Raw genomic sequence first — 23,104 nt, 5'->3', positions numbered from 1 at the left:
CACACAAACCAGCATGGTTAAACTGCCAGTGCATCTTGTCTTGTTTTATAGAGTAAACTAGCTCTTTTCTCACAGAAATACGGGGGTAACTAATGAGCCAAGGTAAAGATAACAAGTTAATGAGCCTGATCAAAACTAGAAAAACTCAAGTAACCCATTTCAAAGATTCCAACACAGCTGGATTAAATTGAGATTAAATACTCAATGCCCTGCAGGTAATGGAGCCTCCGTATGGGAGGTCATAGTACATCTGAAATCCATCTCCGAACACACACAGTCAGACACATGCAGAGATATTCAAAAGCATTTAATTCATTTCTGAACATTAAGTCATAATCCTCCTTGAGACTTAATGGACCTCATTCAGCCCATTATTGTAATATCACAAGAATAAATGTAATAAAGGTAAAAATGTTACGATATGTAGATTCTTTTCAAGATGATCTACTATTACTAGTAAAATTTTGCTCTTCGATATGTCTTGTATGGCTGTCCAGTTGTGTGCAGATGTTTGTGTGTGAGTCAGGACAGAGGGTAAACTTTAACAGTAGTGTTAGCTTCTCTGATCTCTCTCTCAGTGGGGAGATGGGCACAGCCATAGAGATGGAGCATCTTCAACCTAAAGAGAGAAAGAAACATGGAATAAGTGTAATTGTGTGGTCATATGTTATGGTGCTTTTTAGGTTTTCTAGCTACAGAGCAGTTATCACATGGTTAGATGTTTGGTGTTGGTAGTAGGTGCTAGACTTTTTTTATTCTGGCATATCACTCCCATAATTACACCACTGGCAGAAGATCTGATCTGTCAGGTCAGTGACAGTTGTGACAGTTGGTGATTGTATTCATGGTTGGTGATTGTATTCATGTTTGGCATCTACACTGTGCACATCAAAGCAAGATAGGGTCGGCTTGTTGCATGTTTGGTATTTGTAATATCTTATGAAAGCCCCACAGAGTTTCATGCCAGTTAAATGCCTGTTTCCTTTAGTGTGTCACAATTAACAGTCAGAAATGTTTTCACGCAAGTATGAACTTCTAAATATCATATTGTAAGTATAAGGCAGATACAGTATATGTACACAGCAGAATTTCCCGACAGCTTAACTTAATACTTTATAATAATTATAAACATGTGTTCATGTTCACTCTGGTCATCAGCAGCAAAAGTGCTCACTTTGATGAAAGTTTAAAGCAGTGAATTGGTTTTGAGAATTACTTTTCTACATCGCAATTTTAAAAGTTGTATTGCACAACAGAGTTAAGAGTCATTGAACCGATTTAACACGTACTCCTCATGGTGTTAAAATAAAGGCAGCAACATCGGAGAGCTTTTGACCAAAGAGTGTCAAAGAGCTAACTGCACCTTCAACTGAACCTTCATAGACATATTCAAGTGTTGATAAGTTTCATAGTGTTTTCAGAGACTGATTACTCTGTGAAATTAAGGCAGACAAATAGTGACTCCGTATTTTTGGCACGTGTGTGTTTACCTCTTGCAGTGTCTGCAGAGCTTCAGTATATTCTCTAAGGTGATGTGGCAGAAACTGAGTTTGACAGTATGGAGGTGTCTGCTGCAGTAATTTGCCAGCAGAGAAACCCTGTGTCACACACACACACACACACACACACACACACACACACACACACACACACACACACACACACACACACAGCTTAAGTGATCAAAAGAAGTTGTTACAGTAGATCCATTCAAAAGTAATGGTAGATCTTTACCAAATCACACCACTGGACCAACATAGAGCTCAATTTGTGATGTGACATGTGTTGTACCCTCTGTTTCCTGTGCCAGTGGAGCTGAGATCCAGCTGCTGAAGTCTTATACATCCCAGAGCCAGAGACTGAACTCCTGCATCTGTTACTGCCTTACAGCCACTCACATCCAGGGATCTGACACACAAACACACGGACATACACACACTATAGCTGCTAACTGTCAAGATGTCAAGACCACATCAGTCAAGACTACCAACCAAAACTGGACATAGTCTAACTTAACTGAAACCCCAGTTAAGAGCAAGTTGTGTTTTTTGTGATTTCCTGCAGCACACACATTTCTGTTGGTACAAACCCCTCTGACATTTCTTTTGCCCCGCTCACCCGAAAAGCTAACCATTTACTTTAGGGTTAAGACTCGGTCATAGGGATAAGGTTAGACGGCACTACGTTAAAGTAAGGGTACGTCTCAAGGGAATTAATTAGCTCAAGTGTGTGTGTGTGTACCTGATACAAGGTGTGTATTTGCTGATGCTGTGCAGTGTCAGGTCAGTGACTCCAGGACAGGAACTGAAGGTCAATCTCTGAAGTTCAACACAGTTCTGAAGCAAAGTGTCCACTGAGGCATCAGTGACCTGATGCAGTAAAAACAGATGCAGAGCATCCATTTAAATCTCCAGATACATTAAGACTTTGTACCATAAAATCCAAAGACAGAATTTCGTAATCATACAAAGCTTTGAAGATAGATTCAACATTTCTGTAAGTTTGAGTCACAAAATTTGAAACTCACTGCCTGTAGTCCAGTGAGATTTAGTGAAATGAGACATTTGAGCTGTGACGTCATCACTGTGAGACTACGTGCGTTGACTTTTGGCACCTGTCCGATGTTAAGATGCTGAAGGCCAGGACACATCTAAAACACAGAGACTGAAATACTGTACATACTGAACATGTAGTGGAAAACATTGTTTTGTTGTGCTGTATACATAGAACGTGTATATAAGCACTGTACAAGGAGTCTTTTTCACATGCTGCAGCATGTTCGAGACATATTTTAGACATGGTGTATGTGGTGCAAAACAATGTTTAGCAGCTTAAAACAAGATAAATTGTGTTTGGTTACTTCTTTAAAATAAAGTACCTCATATACTCTCTGTAGACAGGATGGAGTGAGGAACTGACAGCCAAACACCTCCAACCTGCACAGACTAATGTGGGAACACACTCACACAAACAGAAACAGACATGTGTGCACATCCTGATTATATCTGCATGGATCATCCACTAAAAAGGCAGGTGGAAAATGTAAAAGTGTTCGTCAAGTCCACTTCAGAAGGTGAACAAAGACACATTCTAGCCAGATGAAGAACTAATACAGCCACACAATCAAAACTCCTCAGTGTATTGAGGATTGTATTACATGATGTTGCCATAGATCCATCCCAAACCCCAATGCTTCATGCACGGCTTAACAGTGTTTGCCACTGCTGCAGCCCAACGACGATACAATGATACACCTGACTACTAAATGTAGATGCAACATGCTTAAATCATATCAGCCATTAAACAACTTGGTGTTAAAGGGCCAATAGTCACACAGAGGAATCCACATTCACAAATACATTTATGAAGACAATTTATTGAGAGTCATAGACAGGAAAACACACCCATATACTCACACTCAAATGCTTTGTCTGATGAGTCTTGACCGTCTTGACATGCACATACATTATCGTACAAGCTATAGCAACTTAATATTTTTACAGTACATAAATAAATACAGACATACTTATACATACCTTTCTTTGTGTCTCATGACAAGTTTCATCAGTGGGTCATCAGTGACATGACAGCCGTTCAGCACAACAGATTTAAGTCGTAATCTACAGGATTAATGAAGGATCAATACTGAATAGCATCCTGACACTTTAGTTGTCCATCCATCCTCCCAGTAAGTTTCGAACTTACCACATATACTGCGTCAACAAGCACCTTTCTATAGGACGCATGTTGTACGACAAACACTTTGACAATAAATTCACTTTCAACATGTAAAAATGTTGTGTGTGTGTGTGTGTGTGTGTGTGTGTGTGTGTGTGTGTGTGTGAAACTGACCTTGCGCAGCAGTCACTCAGAGCTTTCACTCCTGTATCTGTTGCTCCACTCCAGCTCACATCCACACTGATCACATGATGACACAGTTGACCAATCAGAGGCAGCATCTGGTCACCATGGAGACCCGGACCAGTACAACTTGTGACCTTGACTTCCTGTAATTAACAAATGACAGGATAGATATAATATGGACTATTCACCTACTTAATACAGAAAGACAATACAATTCTCCAGTGAGTCTGCATGTGACATTGGCTAATAAATAAACAGTTACAGAGGCATACATTCAATTTTAAATAATCTCGTCTAACATGTGATTCCTTATGATTGCTGGTAAGTTATCACAGCAAAGCAAAATGCTGAAAAATGAAAATACATTTTACACAATTAAAATAATAATACTGTATGTTGTTTGTGGCTATAATTCAGTCACAATACAATATGTGTATATGAGTATGTAGCCTGCAACATGTGATCTACTGTGTTGTTAGTAATATTATTACTTTTCACAGAATAAAAGGATGTAGCTGTGGTGAGTTACTGTCCGCTCCAGTGACACTTAATGTAGGCTACTGTACTTTCATGTTTTGTTGCCATTGACAGCAGGCAGATGGATTCAGGATGTGGGGTCAATAAATTCACAGTGTCAATAGAAAAAAATAAAATGTCAGTCTGTCTGGCAAATGACAGAACATTCAACAGAGACAAGACACAACAGTGGCTTAATGATGAGGAGGATCTAATCTTACATCCTACAGGGCCATGCTGTAAAGTCATGTGATGGCAAACATCCAAAAGCTTTCACCACACATCAACCCCTTACAGCTTTCCTTTTGCTGACCTCTGATCCTCCATGCCTGCTCTGAGCGATCAAGAAAGTACGCCACAATAATGAAATCTCTTGACTTGACTCGACGAGTTTACTGTTTTACCTCTAGAAAGTTTCTACACAGAGTGAAAAACACCTCCAGCCACCAGGAGGTGAGAGACACGCCACTGCAGCTGTACAGACACAGACTGCGAGGATGACGTCGGCCCACACAAAGTAACCACCGCTCCGTCAGGTTGGAGTTTTCAATCCTCAGATTTTTCCCTTCAGACAGAGAAAGATTTAGTGTTCAGTATATGAGCATGTTTTCTGACCTACAGTGTGTGTACAGGTATGAGAGCATGTGATGGTGCAGGTCTGGGTTATCTTACTGTATGTTTGTCCAGGGAGTGGTACAGTACACCACTGCACTGGAGGTATTTACATCATGAGAACACACCATGTGCTGTGACACACACACACACACACACACACACACTTTGGAAATCCTACTTGGAAAAGTTCAGGACATCCCACTTACCCATGTCATTAACTCCAATGTTTAACCTGAACCTTGATGCAAAAAAGGCTGCTTAACACTAACTCTAGCCAAAACATGTTTGTTTTTTTCAAGTGAGAAGAGTTTACAGTGCAGCGGGCTGACTCACAGAGTGTGTGATCAGTGGCCAGTGTGTGCAGGCGGCTGCAGACCTGCACCACTCTGCACAGATCACTGTGAGGCAGCAGAGACAGGATGGACAGCCACACCTCATCAGGCAGACACAGCCAGCAGTCAAATACAGGGACACCTGCTGGCTGAAAGACATAACGACAACAACACATATACAACTCATTATAACTCTCAAACAAAACAGATATTTGATAGAAACCCAAAGCATTCTCTTAATTAAAAATTATTCTGAAATACTGCAGTGTCATGAGCTTTTAAAGCATTTGATAAATGTGTTAATTAATCATAATAATATCATGAACAAATAAAGATTTCTTACGCTGTGTTTGCAGTCAGTTTGTTCACATTGACATGCACCTGTAAAGGTAAACAAAGAGTTATATATTGATATTCTATTAGGCTATTAAAAACTATATAAAAGTTTTAATTCTCATCATTGGATGTTACTTAAGTCTTACTAAACTTTTACTGTTCCATGACTTTACTAAAGTAGTAGTTACATAATCAGTTTAGTTCAATAGCCCCCACCCCCCTTAATTAATTAACTGCTACAATCTGAAACATCACCTTTCCCTATAACCTTAACGGAAAACGGAAATCAGAGTCTAAACCTTTAAAATAAATAGTTAACCTTGTGAGAACTTGATTTATGTCCGCATACAGGAGACGAGTGTAATGAAACTGTTGGAACAAACTGTTGTCCCTACAACATGATTAACACGCATTAAGTAAGCACACGGAACTCCTTTTTCAACTCTAATGAAAATCCCCTTTATCTTATGACTTGCTGCTTGAACGATGTCCGATAAAGTGTGAAATTCAATTCAAACAAAGATTCCTCACAAGGAATAGAAGCAAATCTGTGTTATGTGACACCGCAAGTATAAACCCATTATATTTAGCCATTCATGTGAATTGTTGAATGACTTTGCTTTTTTAATTTATTAGTTTTTTGTAGCTTTTCATAATGTGTCTGTAGGTAATATTCTCAGCATGTAATTTGGCGTTGAACTCACTTGAGGCTGGTGACGTTGGTCTGGGGTCATCATGAAGAGGTGTGTGTGTCTCTGTACGTGGCAGACATTTGGCTGTAACTCTATAGGCTAAAGTAGGTTTCACTTTGTCCTCTGGTGTGTGTCTTTTTGTGTGTTCGATTACACCTGATGACTGAGGTCTGCAAGGGACACAGGGGGAGGTTCAGCCTGACAATAGTATAGTACAATACACCTAGAAAACATTTCATTTGATGCTATTTGTAGAGCTGATTTCGATATTTTGAATGTAGATAATAATTTTGTCTATCAGGAAGTGCACGCTCTCCCCTAAAAGTATACCTGTTTTCATGTGCTGCTAAGCTGTGTTGCCTTTTTTTTTTAAATCAAATTGTGAATCCAAGTTTGCAACAAAACTAAAACTAAAAAGCTGGGCACTGCTGAATGGGTGAGTATGGACGAGAAGTTATTTAATGAGATGAATTCAGGCGAATATTACAGGTTCATTTTGTAGATTATCTGTTACCTTTGCAATATTTCTTTATTGGTTGGAGAAGACAGGGAGACACTTGACTTTTCACAGAGTCTCAATGATACTTTTTTCTTTTGACCTTTGACACCACTCCGACAACCCTTTGCACCTGGATTATGTCTGATTCTCTTTGGAAGCAAACCTGAACACAGACACAGACAGAGGCAAATCACACAAGGACACACAGAAAAACAAACACATGCAGTATATTCATGCGCACGCACACTCACACACGCACAAATCATTATCATCATCATTATTAATTGTATCACCTATTTGGCATCTCTGTGAAGAAGAGTAAAGGGAAAGGAAATGGCAGAGAACAAAATAGTAAGAGGACTTTCCCTTGACCAGTTCCCAACCTTTTTACCTAAAGGTTTTAACCTTAAAATTAAGAAATGTCCTCTTGATTTGTGAATGGTTCCATGAAAGAGTGATTTTTCCTTTTCAGATTGTTTCATTTAAATAATTTTAGAGGCATGAGGAGGTTAAAGAAACAACCAAAGTCTTAAAAAAATATATAATTTGTCTAGCAAAAGTGTGTTTTGTCTTCTTCACTGTCCTGAAAATCAGGTTTATTTGTGACCCCTTGGAGGGGACCTGACCCCCAGGTTGGGAACCACAACAATGGGTGGCACTGATACAACATTTAACTGCCGTCATATATGATATTCAATACCTGGGTTAGTAGTGAGTGCAGCACTCTCCTCCACAGTGGGAACATTTTCACCAGGTGCCTTCCTCAGGTGCTCCATAGGTGTGTTAATAACCTTATATGTTGAAGTTATGCCTCCTGCAGTTCCCTTTATAAATTCACCACATTTGTTGAAATCAAGATCCAAATGTGTGTCGCTGGTAACTGTGTTTCTCTGACAAACAGATCTACTCTCAACACAATGTTTGGTCTGTCCATGTTCAGGAAGTGTTGCCCTATTTCTATTGTATTTAGATCTGTCCTGGTTTTTATTAATGACATCTCTTTCTGCAGCTGTAACCCTTTTGCTTCCTACTTTATTAAGACGTTTTTTAATCTCAGGATTTGTGGTAGAGTTAAACTCAAAGCCAGATGTAGGCAGGGCTGGTGCTTCAACAGCTGCTGCAATTTCTTCAGATGTCATTCTCTCTTTTGCAGGTGACTCTATTAAGCATCCGATATGTTGGCTTTGACTTACTCTGAGGTGATGCAATTGATCCACACAAAGCTGGTACTGCTCATATACAGTTGAAGTTGGTGGTATTTTCAAATGACAGTTAAAACTGAGGTTTGAAGTCTTTTCTATCTGTTCCTGTGTCCCCTCAGGCGCACCGTTGCTTATGTTATTCTTTGCAAACACTGCAAACTCTGAGCTATATTCTTGTTCTTCATTTACCCTTCCCTTCCTTTCGCCCATCCTAGCATCCTCTGTTTTCTCCTTAACAACTTCCTTCCTTGATCCCACCTTCCCCTCCTCAGCCTTTACTCTGCTCAGCTCCATCTCATGACCTGATATGTCACTTTCTGACTGAGCTGTTTTATAACTCAGTTTCAACATTGTGCTCATCTTGTGACGGGTATCGCTCCAGCATGATGTGGATTCTTTGATCAAGCATTTTACACCATCTGATGCGAGCATTTGATTTGTGTTTCTGTCTGATAAGTTGGTGCATTGTCTTTGATTCGATATGAACAGACTGCTTGTTCTGCAGTTGTTGTCTTGGCTACAAGTTTGTTTATTGGTGGCATCCAGTAGCTCCATGCTTGTCACATTTTCAGGAGTTTCTCTGTCATCAGGCTGAGTTACCTCATCTCTTCCTGGGGTACAGGAGAAGGGGATGCAGGGATCATCTGGAAAAGGAGGTTTATATGCACAGAGGTCATTTTTTGATTCACTGTTCACATAATTTGATGGTTCAAGTTGCCAAACCTTCTCCAAACCAAATACCCCACTACCACCTGCAGTACAGGAGACAGGATGTTGGTATTTAGCTACAGATGACTGCTTATATGCAGGTGAGTTTTTCTGAGTTTCCGTCTGCTCGTTATTGGCCAATATCAAGCTGTCAGCTCTGCAGAATTCATGGTGAACCTCTGACCCACTGCTGAGGAAAGTGTGAGCCCAGTCCAACACACGCCTCAGCTTCTGCTGCTCACTGAAGAGAGAGTCACTGAGAAGCTCCGGGTTAATGATCTGCCTACAATTCCCAGAGTCCTCCAGGAGGTCAGACGCAGTCTGTCCTGCCCTTGTGATAGGATGTGTCTCCATACTTGGATTTGCTGTTTGAAAAGTCATCTGTGGCTCATGTTTTTTAGATTGCAGCAGAGTTATTTTTTTTCTCCTTGCGAAATCACACAGCCTTCATGCATTGTCTTGTTGCTTGAATGTGTTTTTTTCCTTCCTGATTAGACTGTACACACTAATATCTTACAGTGAGAAAACTGTCCTGTTAAAACAGAAGAAGCAAAACAACCATTTCCATTTGATGCACTAAACAAAAATAATCACCATGCATTACATATTCAACACCTGCTGTATCAGACATACTTCTTCCTGCTTATGTAAATATTCTCTCTATGATTGAAAGGTAATTTTGTCCATCGAAGCCATAAAACAGCAGCTACACTACAGCCACTCTTACCCCAAAGGTCTCCTCTCTTCTGTATATTTCAGCACAATCCTTCTTGTAGAGTCAGTATAGTCGAGCTTACTTGAGATCATTGGATGAAGAAGTTTTCTACTCGAAAACTCATCCAGTAGAGAACAGACTCTAGTCTACTACAGTCAACTCCTGATAGTAAAGGTTTGAACACTCCCAGAAATCTTGTGTTGCTAATACAAACATCATCATAGAAACGCCAACACAAAGTGCAATCTCACTTTAACGCCACACGAGGGAGACAGAGCTTTGAGAAAGTTTTGGGAAATTGTCTTGACTCTAAGGTTCATATTTCAATGTGTGCTGACAGGAAGATCACTGAGAAGTAGAATAATTAGAAATGTAGGGATTTTTCTCAGAGATTAAACAAAAACCTTTAACTTAACCACAATAAACAAAACATATAAATAATCCACACATTAGGCACCATATTTCAATATATATTCATTAGGGAGCTTTATTGTGGCAGTATTAACATATAAAACAATCCATGTTTTCTTTTATAACATACAAACATTCAAAATTTTCACTTCACAAAGTTCATAAGGCTTGGTTGTCCCAGAAGAGAGGGGGTCATTACTTAGGGATTTATTTTTTTGTCTTTTTTTCTGATTCTTCATAAATTTAATCTCCCAGAGTTTCTTATTAAAAGAGACTGAATGACAAAAGAACAAAAAAACTAAACAAAAAATCTGACTAACCAATAAAACAACAAAACAATCAGTTTGACTAACAATCAAAAACAACAAAGTGACCGTGCAAGAGAATCTGCTACTGTACATGCCCACACAACACTGAAATAATATAATAAACAACAGCCTATTTTTCTCCTTTACCATATGATGTACAATAGTTTTGCATATAGTAGACCTGAGATCAAATATTTAAAATCTTAAATAAATTAATTAAAAGCAGTATTTGTGTATTAGGTTGAAACAGTTTTGAATTCCATGTGTTGGTTGTCTGTAAAGCAGTTTTTGTTATATTATTTTTACTGATACTTAAAAGGCAGGTAATTAAATTTAAGGTTTGTAAATACTTGACTCATGTCAGGAACTATCTGAATTTGTATTAAGTAATACCTCAGATATGACATCAACAGGTGTGTGATCTCGATGATGTTTTTATCACAGTTTTATGTAAGTGCAGGCAACAACAGTTGTACTCTCTGTCCGTCTATATGCTGTTTGTAAAACATAGGAACTCAAGTTCAGTAGCTCAAAACAAGAGCTAAATCTCAAAGGTGTGAAATTCCCTTTTAAATTCATGAAGGCTGCTAAACTGATAAATGAGCTACAAACTAATATAATGCTACCGTGTCATATGGGGCCAGAGATCTGTTTAATCACAGAACCAAAAGGCCTTTTGTTGTTTGCAATGAGTTGAGGTGTTTTATTTTCCATTCATTCGGTTCAGTGTTTTTAAACATCTTAAAAACTGAACAATTAATGTTTCTGAACTCAATCGATTCAGTTAATAGCATGCTCCGTTAGCAATGAGGTTAGGTGTTAGCGTTAGCGCTTAGCGTCTGGCTTTAATGATTTACACATACACACACAGCATAAGCACAACGAAACTAACTAGTCAAATATTTTAGAGCAGCTCTTTAGGAGATTGTAAAATGATCTTTTCCAAGCAGCTGTCAATAGGTTTTCCCTTTTGTACTGAGACAGAATTTAACTGAGACAAAATCCTGTTTTGTTTTGGGATCAATTGAAAGGAAGCTAACAGAATTAGCAATCACATCTTGTCATGTCAAGTCATTGATTAAAATGAAGCCCAAAGCACACTGCATGATGTGTTTTGGTTTTTAAATGTGGTCAAAAAACTGTTCAGATTAACCAGTGCCTAATTTTGATTTGCCTGATAAGCCTTTTAATGTCTCAAACTCTTATCTTATATTCCCTATCTTCTCTTGGTAAAAACACAGAGAACATGCATTCATCTAAGATGGTCAAGACAGCCAAGCCTATATCTAGATCGCTTTACACAGACAAGACACGCAGAGGGAAGAAAGAAAGGAAATCTTTACCCAGATTGGGTTTTTTTTGCCACAACTATAAACACAGTATTTACAGATGAGGTCATGCAATTTGCATTGAGAGGTCAGCAAAAAGGAGGCGAGTGAGAGATACCCGGGGATAGTTAGGAGCAGGGAAATAAAGGACCAAAGCTGGGGACAAACTATGTCTGTACAGCTGTGTACACGAAGCCTTTACAGAGTCTTTTTATTTTAAATCTACAGTGAATCACTCGAGTGTTTTGGTGCATACTGGAGGAGCAACAGCTACACATGAAGACGGGATGATAGTTCATGATGATATCCCCCTCTTGTTAGTTATCATGGGATGACGGTGATCATTTAGCAGTGCATACAGATCAGCTTCATCCACTACAGTGAAGCTGTTTGTGTCTCAGTCTGTGATGTTAAATGCAAACGTCGTCATCATAGTGGTTTGGCCCTTCGCTTGGTTTCAGCATTGAAACTCAGTGCATGTACTGTAGTAGGAAAATAAATGCTTTGTCCCAAATAAGCGTGTTTCTGTTACTGCATATTTTCTATATGCATAAAGCTGGTTAATGCATAAAGTCTACAGAGTTACATGACAACACAGCTGATAGTATGAGGCAGCAACATTTGATCGATTATCATTAGAGGGCTTTGATGGTAATGTGTACAGCAGAGGTCTCTGTAGCAGCCAAAGAGTATGGAGAGTGATTCCTGAAAATAAACTTTATAGCATTAGTTCAGTTCTTTATAAGAGCGTACTACTGTAGTATTGTGTGAGAGCTTTGATAGAGAAATTGGCCAATCTAGACTCCATGTTGCTGTTGCTTGTTTGATAGCATTGTACCAATGTGGAGGTTCAGCTATGACAGCTAAACTGCAGTTACTGGCTCTCATCAGTAAAGACGTTTTGGGTAAAACTTTTTTTAGAATGACATGGATGCATATGTAGTTGAGTGAAATGAGGCTACAACATCACAGACAGTCTGCAGCCATATTTATGTCTAGCTACAGACTTGGAATAAATACATACAGTGTTTGGATATTCATAATATTATAATAGCAAGACATGTATGAATGTTATGGATAAACTATATGGTGGATGCTGTGATTACATGCATTTTTTTTTAGACACATATTTGTATTTTGAACATAAACTGCTAATGCCCTTTCCTGAGAAGTTGATCCAAATCGAACTACATTTTGAACAGAACTTTAAAAAAAATAAAACATCTGCTTTTATTGGATCTGAAGTAATTTCTCATCTCTGTTCCCCTCGCCATTCAGAGCCACTATACTATAACTGACAGGCACCGTCTGTATGATGAACAATCACGTGATGATGGATGTTAGTTCCCAAAAGTGACTGATGCATTTCTTATCAGGAATACAGGAGTCAGATTTAGTCTTTAGCCCAATGAGTCGATTTCATTTCATACTGTGACCTCAACTTTGTGTACTGTCAGTACACACACTTATATACTGTAAGACCAATACATTTTGACAGCATAAAGTCAGTTCATTCCTTGTACTAAATAAAGATTTTTAAATCACTTTTTTGCATCCCCTCTTGGTTTTAACCTTGATATTGTTCATGTTTGACACCATGGCTCCAGAATATTTGGGAACTAATAGCCATATCAGCTGTGAACGTCCATGAACACTTTATATCAACTCAAGCCAGAATCACATTCCTCAAAGTTCACTATTGAACATCTTCCCCGTCTATAACTCCTGATAATGCTGTCATGTTGGTCACTGACAATAAAATGAGAAAATAATACCGTCACGTACTCTGTTTAAAGGTACAAATATGATGTTATCACAGATCCTCTTAGAAATGGCTACAAATCATTTCTAATTTGATTTGGTGACTAAAATGCTGATCTGCTTCTGTAAGTTAAATACCTGCAACTGTTCTCCCGTTCAGTCTGATCAACATCTTCTACACCAGAAAACGACCTGTATGAGAGATTTAAATGCATCACGTGTCCCATCAAGTGTCACGTACCAGCAGTGTAGTTGGAGTATACACACCTGTTCCTCTGGGCTTTTTTGAGTGTACCATATCACTTAGCTCCCTCAAAACTAGCACACCATCGACTAACAAATAACCCACCTGTAAGTCCAAAATCACAGTTTTACCCAGAATTACAACACAATTCCCCACAGTAACTTTTTCTCATAAGCCTACAGGTGACCTTTTCTTCCCTTAGCAATTCTTTATATGTTTTATGTTAAAACTCTCTTAAAACACACTGAAAGATGCACTAGTAGCCTTAATCAGTGAGCTAACAAAACAACAACAAAACACACAAGTTTCATCATCATAAACAGACTCAAGTTTCTCTCCTGCCGCCCTCCAAAATGACATCACATAATCTGAAACAGTTGTAATCTGTGGTCTGTGTAAAAGATTTGTGCTATAGCCACTGTAGGAAAAACCCAGGGTGCTACCGAGTCAACCAATGCTGACGGTAGTCTTAAAAAACAGCTTAAATTTCTCAACACCCACCACCCCGATAAACTTCAATAAATTAGCTTTTTTTGTAATCTTTTGTAAACTCTTAATTTCAAAATAAGCTCAAAGTAGATCCTCTGACTGAAAAATTCCTGAAAGATCTGGATCACATAAAAATGTACAAAATGTTAAAAACAACTTAGTTAAGATTGGTATTAATTATCAATATTTCTCTTTTGCTTTTAAATATATATAATGTACCTCTGACTGTGGCTATTGTTGCATTCAGTGACAAATCAATCATTTCTCTTTCTGTCCCCACCCACTCCGTCATGACTGACAGGCTCTGTGACCAATCGGGTGCTCCGCTCTGAGGACGCGAACCAATCAGGATGGTTGGTGATATTTACTAATGAGTCATTGCATCAGCTTGTCAGCATCAGGAGTGAACAGACCTCTAAAACTTCTAATAAAACCAAACCAACCCCTTTTTTTCTTTCTGAATCTTTTTGTGACTTTGTCTCTGTCCATGGCTTCCCTCATTTTTTATTTTCATCTCTCCCTTCAACAGGTTCTTCCTCGAACACTTACAGTATCTCTTGTCCTCTTTCTTTTCAGTTCATAACCGCCAAACATGTCTATCTTAACAAGTGATTGGATCCTATGATTCAAATCTTATTTCTCTCTTACCTCTCTTTCTTCAAGACAGCAAATTATGCTGCCAAAGAGATGAAACAAATCTACTTGTTTCAGTGTAATTCAATCAGAAATAATGTTGTACAAAGAGGCATCCTCATTCTGGGAACCCTGAAAGTATATCTGAGGCACCTTTTTAATAAAACCTACTACAGTTTTGTGAGCCCTCATAAGTGATCTATTGCATCTGCTCATAATATAAATTGGACTTTCTCTTAAACAAGTGAACTCATTTCATCCCATTTGCAGACTGGTTCTTTTGTCTCAAGAGACACCAGTTGTTAAGACTGAACCTAAGATTAAATTACATGTTGAGACAGACATTTGGGCATATTTGTCTCCCCCGCAGTAACTCCTCACTCTCTCCTTTTCCTTCTCCTTCTTTTCCTCTTCAGTCTGACCAGAGGTTCTCCATGGCCATGCTGATCCTACACAGGATCCAGCGCCGAAGCGGGCAGTAATACTCGTAGTGAAACTGCTCAAACTCTGGTGTCTGGCGGATCTCGTGGAGGAACGACACGTCGATGTCTGACTCTAGCAGTAGCAGCAGTGTGGGCACAGTGACGAGCAGGACGCCCATTACCACGGCAGCAAAGCGGGCCACACTCAGCACGCATGCGTTGAATCTCTCATTGGACGACAGCAGGCGTAGGCTGCTGGTCAGGACTCCACCCATTCGACTTCTCGCAGCCAGTCGGGTGCGTTCATAGGCCCGGTCTCGCTCCCTCTCGGCCTCCAGCTGGGCCTGGATGTCGGGGTCGGCATGGAGCTCCCTCAGCAGCCTGGCGGGGCTCTGGACTGGAGAGGAGAAGAGCAAGTCGACGCCTCCCTGACTGTCGTCCACTGGGGTGGGTAGCATGCTGGCACAGGGGCTGGAGAGGAGAGGGAAGATGTTTAAACACATTTAGAAAACACATTATCATATACTTAGTAGGAATGAACAAGGATCTAAAAGAGGAAGAAGGAACATTTCTCAAAGGGTGATGTCAGAGCTGCCATTGTTTTGTTTGGACAGCAGTACAGCAGTAGTGTTCTGCACTTTTATAAGTGAATGTCGATTTACACTGTTATCTACCACTGTTAACTGTCAATTTGTAATTTACTGGGCAAAATATGAAGAGTTGTAAACCACTTTTGTGGTATATCCACTTTCACCTTAAACCTATGTTGTCTATTCAGAGCACTAGTGATTCCTAGTGATTAAAGCATTATGTATTGTGCTTTCATGCTCCAGAAGGACTACTTCTAGAGAAGTGGCATGAACTTGAAATGCAATATATCTAATGTGACATTTACTGTATTATATGTATTAAATAGGTGAATTTTCTTCAATTTACCATCATAGCTGCACCAGAAATATCTGAATTATGTCATGTCTCGGAATTTGTTAAAATTTAAATGGAGTATTAAAATAATTAAACAGATATTTATTTATTATTTACTTAAATTAGGGATCTTTCCCCTTGACATATATTTGTCTAATTTGTTATTGATATATGTCATCATTTATTTTGTTTATTAATATAATCATGACCCATCTAGTCTTCAATATATATATAGGGCTAAATATATTTTAAAAAATGACACCAACAATAAATGGGCAGATACATTATTTTAGAAAAGATGTTTTAAAAGTAGTTAGGTCAACCTAAACCTACAGTAACAGATTCATTATAATTTAAATTGAGTACTTGGAGGCAGAAACAAGCTGAATACACTGATGTAATATGGTAATAAGTTGATATGGTGAACTTGTTAGCAAATAGTGGCTTATTTACACATCCAGCAGATACAGAGCAGCATTAGCATTTATTAATTTATTTAGAGTCATGTTTCTGGCCACCTGACAGATTTAAATCCAATATTCAGTCTCTTTTTAGCTCTGTTTTTGTCTCCACCAGCTCCTGAGGGACACATCTGTCTCTTAAGCTGCTAAATGCTTCACTAGGTTCATCAGCTAGGTGCTAACTTTTGTTAACTTTTCTCTCTGTCATCTTCTGCTTGGTGAGCAGGTAGTGTACAGTGGGTTTTTCACTGAAAACAGCTGCCCAGTAAAGTTGGGAGCCAGAAAATCAAAACAATGAGCTAAAAGAGGCTATAAAACATAGTTATAATAAAATACTGATTATAGCCACTTTGAATAATTTGTTATAAACTCTGTGGACCTGTAGACAAGCTCAGAAATGGTGAGTGGGCCGCTGGCATCGTCATCTTCCTCCACTTCATCTTCAGCTTTGGTAGTCTGAGGTCGGAGATTTGAGGTTTCCATGGAAACACGGGGAGGCTGCAGGTCGTTGCTCAAAGCAGAGTTTCCTCCTTCAGTACTCTGTTGGTCTGTGTCTGTAGGTGCGGCTGAAGGTTTGAGAGGAGACAAGGGGACAGAGTCCTTCACAGCAACAACACCTGGTGAGGGAAAAAGACAAGAAAGACAGAAGAAACATGTTTTACATTACATCATATACTGGGCTTAAAGATAACTTCCATTAACATGAGACTATAGACCTACTGTCAAAAAGATTTCCTGAGTTCTTATGAGAAGGCAAAATACGGTGAAACAGCATTATCACATGAGTCAGACTGAAGAGCTTACGTATTACTGGCAAACAATCTACTCCACTTTTTTCACACAAATTGGATATATACTGTATTATATTATATTTATAGTTAGTAAAGTTAGTAAAAGTAAAGGTAGTTTCTACTTCTACTAAGAAGCAGAAATTAAGAGAGGATATAAAAATAATTGCTGTTATGTGCCATTTTAGTGTTTAGTGTTATTTAATATTATTCTTTGTATCTTTTTAGCTTGATGCATTTCATGTCTGTTGTCTGTTTTATTGTGAAGCACTTTGTGACATCTGCTCTTGAAAAGATGCTATATAAATAAATGTACTAACTATTAACTTACATTAATAATATTTCTACATTGTCCCAATTCCATATTCCATACTATATACTAATACTATATTATAATGTATACACTAGCTGTAGATACTAATAGTTTGCTATTTTGACAGATTACAGTATGCACTGTCCCATTTGTCCTTTCTTTTTAAACAGGATGCTACCCAGCTTAAGCAAAAGGACGTCAACTTAACTATGACTATGATGTAATATTGCTGCGGTTTTCAAAATATAAAACTTCACAAATATCAAGCGAGCTGCCGCACCCATATCAACAATCACTTGACTTTTTCCAAGTAGTCTCTTACTGTCTTTTGTGTTTTCCTGTATGGCACAATGTGTGAATGTGTCAGATACACAAAATACAGCTATTTTGTATGCAACTGGGACAAAGGGCCACTCTCAGCACAAGCTTTTGGGCTGCAGTTGAACACACTAGCCACATGATGGCGATCTTGTATTTTTTAAGGATCGAGCACCCACAGATATCACCCATAATACTGACAAATAAAAAAAAAACCCCAAAAAAACGATCTAATGTTGCTCAATAAATATTCAACCTCGCTTCAACCTTGAAAATATGAGGTGCAATTACGTTATTTATATATATTTATGTTCTCATCTGCTTGGCTCCAGGCTCCAAGCGTATGTCGCAGCTTTAAGTCATTGCATTTGCCCTACGGATGCTGGCAGGGGACATTAACTCTGTGAGTGTGAGTAATACAGTTCAGTTCAGGCTGTGATTAACTTCATGATACTGTTTGAACTATCATTGTGTTCATGCGTGCTGATTTCAATTGTTATAGCTCAATTAAAATATAATAACTCTGCAGTGTAACAGTCATTCCTGCTGATGTGACGTAGCTTGACAACAGAGAGGAGAATGCAGTGTGTGTGTGTGTATAGATGCACTTCACTCTGAGGTGTTAACTTAGTGATGAGTTTCTCAGACATCACTGATGCCTCGGTGCACACGATGAATCTGAATGTGAGCGCCTGTGTGTGTGTGTGTGTGTGTGTATATATATATATATATATGTGCATGTGAATGTTAAAAAACAAGCCTAGCTGTCTTCCTGCTATGGATTAAGTAGGAGCTGGGGGGTAAATGTCCAGTGACATATGATTCAGTAGTCAACACCTTTCTAATCCAGACTCTATCTCGTGATCACACACACAGACACACATAAGAACACACACACACTGCTAGACATAGAAATTGTCAATATTCAGTATACAGTATGTTTCATTGCATAATACTAAATCTATTACTATTGTCTTGAAGTGCATAAACTAAAAGAGTCATACTCTTTCTAACAAAATGGAAAACCACAACCACAGTTACGAAGGGGCAATCATCATTAACAACACATTTGACATTTAAGATTTCTGAGAGTGTGTAGCCTCTTAGTTTACCATACATGGCTGAGAAAGGAAGGTTGAACCATCGAAATCACAGCATACTGACGTGGCAGGTGTTTGTTTGCCACAAACCTGAACCTCACAATGATCCATTTATCAAAAGTGACATAAAATCAGCCAAAGAAACTCAAAACTGACTAATCAGTTACCATGTCAACTATGAGTTGAGAGAAATAAAAGAAGGATAGAGATGGAGGGAGTGGAAAACCTGAGGAGCGAGTGGTGACAGCTACCATGGAAACAGAGTCAGCAAAAAGGCAACGAGTGGATGAACTCAGAGAGAGAGGGGCATTAAACTTGAAAACAGGGAAGCAGGATCAGAAGAAAAATGAGAGGAGCAAAACAACACAGAAGTGAGGAATCTAAGTAAAGTGATAAAAATATACATAAATATTCAACATATCAACATTACTTGGTTTCTTGAGTAATATATTACATCAGACTTGGCCAGTGATAGCCTGAATTTATCATAATTCATCTTCTCACAGTGCACAGTTGCACACCAAATACAGGGCAAGACCAAACTGTAATAGAATACAGATTTATTATATATATAAAAAAATAATCAAAGGAGACTTTCACACTTGGGTCTCAGGTCCTCCTCAAAATGATGGACCCATGCTTAATGTGTTAAAGTAACTGTATTTCAAAGAAGAAAAATAGGAGACGAGTATACTCACGCTCACATTCCCACCTGCAGGCAATTTAGAGTCGCATAACCTGCATGTCTTTGGACTAGGACTGTGGGAGGAAACTGGAGCACCTGGAGGAAACCAGGAGAACATGCGAACGCCACACAGAAACCCAGAACCCTCTTGCTGTGAGGCGACACTGCTAAACCCTGTACTGAGCGAGTCCAAAGACATAGAGGTTAGGTTAATTGGCGACTCTAAATTGCCCTTAGATGTGAACGTGAGTGTGAATGATTGTCTGTCTCTGTCTGTCATCCCTGTGATTGACTGGAATTGGCTCCAGCCCCCTCCCGCGACCCAAAGCCAAAGTGAAACCGCAACCTTCGGGTTCTGTTCCAGAAATAAGATGTTTAGACAGTTTTCTGAAAAACCATCTAATATCGTTGTTTATTCAATATTTATGTTTTTAGAGGCCTATTACAAACACAACACTAGATGTTTGCGGGATAAACGTCACAACTCGAAGGAAGAGGCGAGTCCACGGGTCCTGAGTCGACCTCCAAAGTATATTTATCTGTACAACTGTGCATTGGTGAGGATAGAGCCGTCATTTTCTGTACTGTATGTTTACTCAGCTCTTCTCCTTGTCAATTTGACTGATTTATCAACTCATGTGACTGAAGCAACACACAAGACTCCCGATAGATACAGCAATTCATCTCTATCTATTTCAGAGATTTCTACTTTGTTAACTAAAGTCAAAAATCTTATTTTCCTTCAAGGACTTTTTATCAGCTGTGTTAGAAAAGACATACTGTATTTCATGTTAAGATTGCTTGTTTTGCACGGTTTCAACAATGCAACAATGTCAAAGTTCAGTGTTATTTTACGGAAACTGCAGACATTCTCCTCTTATACACACCTCTTATTACAATGGAATGACCTCTCACGCTCGCCCTCCCTGTACAGTTTCAAGTGAAAGAACAGGATGAGCTGAAAAGCATCACTGCTAAACCTAAAGATTCAGTGTTGGGTCAAGGACACGACAACAGGGGTAGTGTGAGGCCAGTATGTGAAGAGCCACCCCGAGGCCCCTGTCTTAATGTCTACTTATCCCTGAGAACACATTCCAAACAGAGTACAGGGAATATAGTTACCAACCTTCTGTAAATCAAATTAGCACTGATATTGAATAAAAACTACGAGGAGATATCATGATAAATCATTATTAATTTTTTTATCAAAACTTTTGTTAAACCTTTATTCAAAATATGGCTTAATTCTTAAATTTGCCTTTGCCTTTGTGAATTTACTCAAAATGTTTAAGTTTGTTTTGAAGTCACGAAACTTTTTCATCTCATAAATGGTCTTATAAAACTTAACCAGAAACAAAAGCATGAAAATAACTAACATTTCAGCTGATTTTTCAGTGTTGTAGCAGCTCTCTTCCATTCACAAATCTACCCTCCAAATATTCAAAATGCTTTCCTGAATCCTTCAGCCTGTTGTTTTACCTCAAATCTGTCTGCCACCTCTCTCAGAAAACAAAGCACCGTGTTATACTTAAGTTATTGATGCTTTCTTAATGAACAGAGTATGTTTGTGCATGCTGCATACTACTCAATTTCTCTCTCTCTCTCTCTCTCTCTCACACACACACACACACATACACACATACATTAAAGAGGTCTCTTGAGAGTTTCAGGATGTTTGACAGATTACACTTACAGTTTGCACCATGCGGTTGCCACAACAAACCTGGCAACGCAACTAAAACATACATACACTGGAAAGATGGAAAGGCCTGTTAATGCACTGTTCAATGAACCTTCACTGAATGCCACTAACTTTAACTTTAGGTAACATGTATTTCTGACACATATTTCTGCCTATGCCACCCAGTCTTACTCTGTTCCAGCGTATTACTCGGAAGTCCAGTATTGATTTCGGCGACGCGCCCCCCATGTCCCACCAGCCGTACATAAATATCCTGGGCCGTGTGATTGGCTATACGTAAATGCAGGCTCCGCCGTGTTGTTATCTTCACCTGGCACCTCAAGGCCTCAGCCGCTATTATCGATGATGCCCGCTCATCTGTAGACTCCCCTGGGTGGAATACTTCAAGAGGCCCGGCCTGACCCTCCTGCATTCCCTCACCCTCCAGCCTCTCTGGGGTCATGTCCAGCTCGAGTCCCCCTGCCCTGCCCTGGCTCCCGCAGCTCAGGGTGTCGCCTGCGTTGGGTCGGTCGCTAACCCCCAACTCCAAACTGCTCTGTATGAGGCCACCTCCAACATCATCGCTGTTTCTGTGCTCGAGGACCTCCATCGTTCAGTCTGATGACAAACCTCACACCCAGCTGTCGACTGCCCGACTGACCAGGCTGCCAGCTGAGCTCTGAGGCTGGGATGGGTACGAACACACACACACACATACACACACGTGCACAAACACACACACATGCCTATACATACACACTGAGAGAGATGATGAGAGACATACACCAGACACATTCTCTCTCTCTCTGATACACAGACCTCCTGTGAATGTCAGTGATGTTAACAAAGAGTGGAGGGGCATTAGAGGAGGATCAGGCCCAAAGCTGCAGTTTCTATATATAACCAGGTGGTCCTGGCTGCAGAGGGGCAGCTAATCTAACTCTGATTATAGAGGGGCAGGCCTGACCCAGGATGGGATGGGGATCGCTTTCTTTTCCTCTCTGCAAGTCTTTCTTTATCTCTGTCTTTATATCAGACATATTTATTTCTGTTTCACTCCACAGTAAATCTCTGACACTCCAAGAATGACAGACAGAGACAAACTTAATTCACTCAAATACATCCCTCCGAGCAAATTTTTGATTACAGACAGGCAAGTGTGAACTGTGAAGGGACATTAATAAGCATTAATATGAATTGAACTGTACAGTAGTTTGCTTGAGGAAAAAAGAAGACTTGTTGCATCACTCGCAGGGTCCCATTTGTTGTGTTAAGTGATGACATGTGTGTGGATGAAGCCTCAAATGTGAGACACGAATATGAAGTCTAATCCCCATGAAACATCCACAAGTGATAACCTTAGCCAAAACATGACCACTGTGTGTGTGTGTGGATTTTGGTAGATAAGAAGGGGACAGGCTGTACAAACAGAACAAGGTCAGCACTGACCTTGGGTCAGCTTTCTGTTTCCCCTCTAATGGCTGAGATTAGTGCTCTGAATATAGACGGTGATCCTAGACCATCTCGAGGACACTTTATCCCAAAGTCCTTGCAGCAGCCTTCTTATAAGAATCAGCATTTGACTGTTTAAAGGTGGGGATATGCTTGAAACTAGTTTGGATGATGTCGTTATAGAGAAGACACGATAATCATTCAAACAGGGAATGATTTCCTTGAGGGCAATCATGGTGTCGCTCTCAGATGCACACACAAAAAGTGACAGAAGCATTTGTGTAACAAAATAAAAAAGAGAGCTAGA

At 39.4% G+C, this 23,104-nt stretch overlaps 2 protein-coding genes across 11 annotated transcripts in view; both read right to left on the bottom strand.

The window, feature by feature from the left end:
• Positions 1–292: 292 nt before the first annotated feature.
• LOC122876706 (F-box/LRR-repeat protein 7-like) lies at positions 293–9,651 on the bottom strand. 5 transcript variants are annotated; one of them, XM_044197335.1, is made up of 15 exons: positions 9,492–9,650; positions 7,555–9,296; positions 6,870–7,017; positions 6,368–6,525; positions 5,671–5,708; positions 5,329–5,476; positions 4,785–4,945; positions 3,853–4,007; positions 3,537–3,620; positions 2,879–2,945; positions 2,528–2,650; positions 2,242–2,369; positions 1,792–1,908; positions 1,491–1,598; positions 293–619 (listed from the first exon to the last, which is right to left on the bottom strand). In XM_044197335.1, exons 2-15 carry the CDS (start codon positions 9,143–9,145, stop codon positions 523–525), a joined length of 3,123 nt encoding a protein of 1,040 aa, XP_044053270.1. In that variant the 5' UTR covers positions 9,146–9,296; positions 9,492–9,650; the 3' UTR covers positions 293–522. The 5 variants fall into 5 exon arrangements, with proteins under 5 accessions (XP_044053270.1, XP_044053271.1, XP_044053273.1 ...); XM_044197336.1 differs by lacking the exon at positions 3,537–3,620; XM_044197338.1 differs by lacking the exon at positions 4,785–4,945 and having other exon boundaries at positions 9,492–9,649.
• Positions 9,652–9,940: 289 nt separating this feature from the next.
• The window catches only part of frmd3 (FERM domain containing 3), a 58,607-nt gene continuing 45,443 nt past the window's right edge, over positions 9,941–23,104 (bottom strand). For all 6 annotated transcript variants that reach the window (XM_044197014.1, XM_044197017.1, XM_044197018.1 and 3 more), the window contains 2 exons: positions 16,840–17,077; positions 9,941–15,546 (listed from right to left, as the gene is read on the bottom strand). In XM_044197014.1, the coding sequence (XP_044052949.1) occupies positions 15,066–15,546; positions 16,840–17,077 (719 nt within the window). In that variant the 3' untranslated portion in view covers positions 9,941–15,065. The remainder of the gene's footprint in view (positions 15,547–16,839; positions 17,078–23,104) is intronic.

This window comes from Siniperca chuatsi, linkage group LG5, assembly GCF_020085105.1.
Source record: "Siniperca chuatsi isolate FFG_IHB_CAS linkage group LG5, ASM2008510v1, whole genome shotgun sequence".
NCBI classification, from domain to species: domain Eukaryota; kingdom Metazoa; phylum Chordata; class Actinopteri; order Centrarchiformes; family Sinipercidae; genus Siniperca; species Siniperca chuatsi.
This window is presented reverse-complemented; position numbering and strand designations above follow the sequence as displayed.